This window comes from Atta cephalotes (genome assembly GCF_000143395.1).
Source record: "Atta cephalotes unplaced genomic scaffold scaffold00005, whole genome shotgun sequence".
Classification (NCBI taxonomy): domain Eukaryota; kingdom Metazoa; phylum Arthropoda; class Insecta; order Hymenoptera; family Formicidae; genus Atta; species Atta cephalotes.
Window position 1 is genome coordinate 6,326,034 of NW_012130069.1, and position 2,110 is coordinate 6,328,143.

The 2,110-nt window shown below is 28.8% G+C and overlaps 1 protein-coding gene across 1 annotated transcript; it reads right to left on the minus strand.

The window, feature by feature from the left end:
• Nucleotides 1–281: 281 nt before the first annotated feature.
• Nucleotides 282–2,110, minus strand: LOC105626413 (venom protein 2-like). Its single transcript, XM_012207712.1, has 6 exons — nt 2,028–2,110; nt 1,826–1,931; nt 1,447–1,691; nt 1,190–1,375; nt 699–1,101; nt 282–614 (listed from the first exon to the last, which is right to left on the minus strand). The coding sequence occupies exons 1-6, from the start codon at nt 2,108–2,110 to the stop codon at nt 282–284; spliced, it is 1,356 nt and encodes a 451-aa protein (XP_012063102.1).

Sequence of the window (2,110 nt, forward strand, 5' to 3'; positions counted from 1 at the left end):
ACTATAAGACACAGATCAAATAATTAATATGTGGCACAGAATAAATATAAATACGTTATAAGAAATATAAAGATTTTTTTATAAATATTATTTCATTTTATATATATATATATATATATTCTCGTGCATATCTATATATATATACAATGTTGTGCTATATAACTTTATATATTTGTATAGTGATAAATCGTAAGTAATTACGATTATCGATAATTCAAAGATATTCAATGATTATTATAATTTAAAGATTTGGTTTTTATTTTATAGAACGATTTAGTAATTTAAATTTTGAACAAAGCTACTTGAATGATGGCATATTCTCCGGTTATCAATTTATCTTTATGCTTTTCAAAGAATTCAGTCATATTATTTGGTAATCCAACACAAATATCGGATTTCATAGTGCGCAAACTCAAAATATTTGTAGGTTGAAAATTTCCCAATGCAGCTGCAAAGCTTGTATTGTATTCAAAATTTACATCACCTAAAAGCTTTCTATAATTCAGATCACCCTTAAATATTACTAATTTAGCATCGGAAAATTGAGCATATATATTTTTCTCTCTTTCTTTCATTTGTGTAAAATCATATGGTCCTGTCCAATATGGCTCTTCCTGTGTAATAAAAAGTTAAAATTATATTTAACATAATTTTACACGATAATTTAAACCGTTTCAAAGGATACAAATTAAATGTACCTTAATAGACCAAATTTCCTGATCCATTAGATTCTTGAATATTTTACCCAATAATTGTATATTTGGATAATCGTTTAGTGTATTCATGTAATCTAACATCCAGAGAAAATCATGAATAGTTGTATCACTCACGTACCATGGATATAATTTTGCGTGAAACGTTATCTTAGTCGTAGGTACAATAGTAACCAAAAAAGCTGCGAAACATAGATCAGTGAACAGTTCATATCCTGCATTATCAAGTACTATATGAATAATATCGTTTTCTTTCATCTTTTTGTTTACAATATTCCATACAACCTCCCAATCATTTACTACTATATTTTGGTTTAAAGACTCCATTAGCACAAGTGGATTACCAGTGTGACTAGAAGGGTCTCCTACAGTCGCAGATAGATCATATCTATAAATATAAAAATATATAATAAATTGTTTATTGACAATGCATTATAAAAGATAAGTGTATTAGAATTAGATAGAAATAGTACAACCTGTTACCCCATAAACTCAATTTCAAAAATTTCAGAAAATCATTCTTTGAGTTTTCCTTATTATATTCCTTATTACACAGTATGTCTTTTATATACAAGGCAATCATTAAGTCCACAGACTCAATGGAGTCAATAAAATCAATTTGCTTTTGGTACTTAAATGGATCGTAATTGTCCATGGTATTCCTAGAATTGCAAAATAACATTTTAGATTGTTCTATATGAATTCATATTACATTTAGCACATCAAAACTTACAACAAACTAATTTCTTGAGCTAATATACGATACATATAGCATTCGCAATATAACCACACAGTATTGAACCATGTGGGTACTCCATTTTCAACGCATGTTCTGTACTCTAGATATTTATTCCATTCCTCGGCATCATTGATTACTTTGGAATTTAAACGCAGTGGCTTTAAGGCTTTGTTAGTAACTATCTCAGTTTTCAGTTGACTTATGAATCCTATGATCTCTTTAATATCTTTTTCAGCATTCTGTAATTCAATAACATGTGTATGTATTTCAAGTAATAATGGCATAGGGAATTGATTGCTGCATCTCATACACACATACACATACACACACACACACACACATACACACACACACACACATCTATGAAGATTACCTCACTGTATATATCTATAATTTTGCTTTTATTCTGGCAGAGTATATCAATAATTTTCGTTAATATCACCGGCAATCTGTCTTTGATTGTCACATGAGCATAACTTCTGTAACATAAATAAAAGATGTCGTTTTTATATCTTTGTATTAAAGGTCAGCGAATTGATAACAAGTTGATAAACGAAACTTAATTCAGAAATTACCGCTTATATACTCCAGATAATGGTAAACCAAAAGGAGTAAATGTATCCTGCAAATCCGGGATTCTGGGATCGTTTTGAACCAT

Excerpts from the sequence above, each read along its gene's own strand:
- LOC105626413 (XM_012207712.1), bottom strand. The coding sequence starts at position 2,110 with ATGGTTCAAAACGATCCCAGAATCCCGGATTTGCAGGATACATTTACT. Across the intron at positions 1,932-2,027 it reads TTATCTGGAGTATATAAGCG|AAGTTATGCTCATGTGACAA; the intron begins GTAATTTCTGAA and ends TTTATGTTACAG. Across the intron at positions 1,376-1,446 it reads GCTCAAGAAATTAGTTTGTT|GAATACCATGGACAATTACG; the intron begins GTAAGTTTTGAT and ends TTGCAATTCTAG.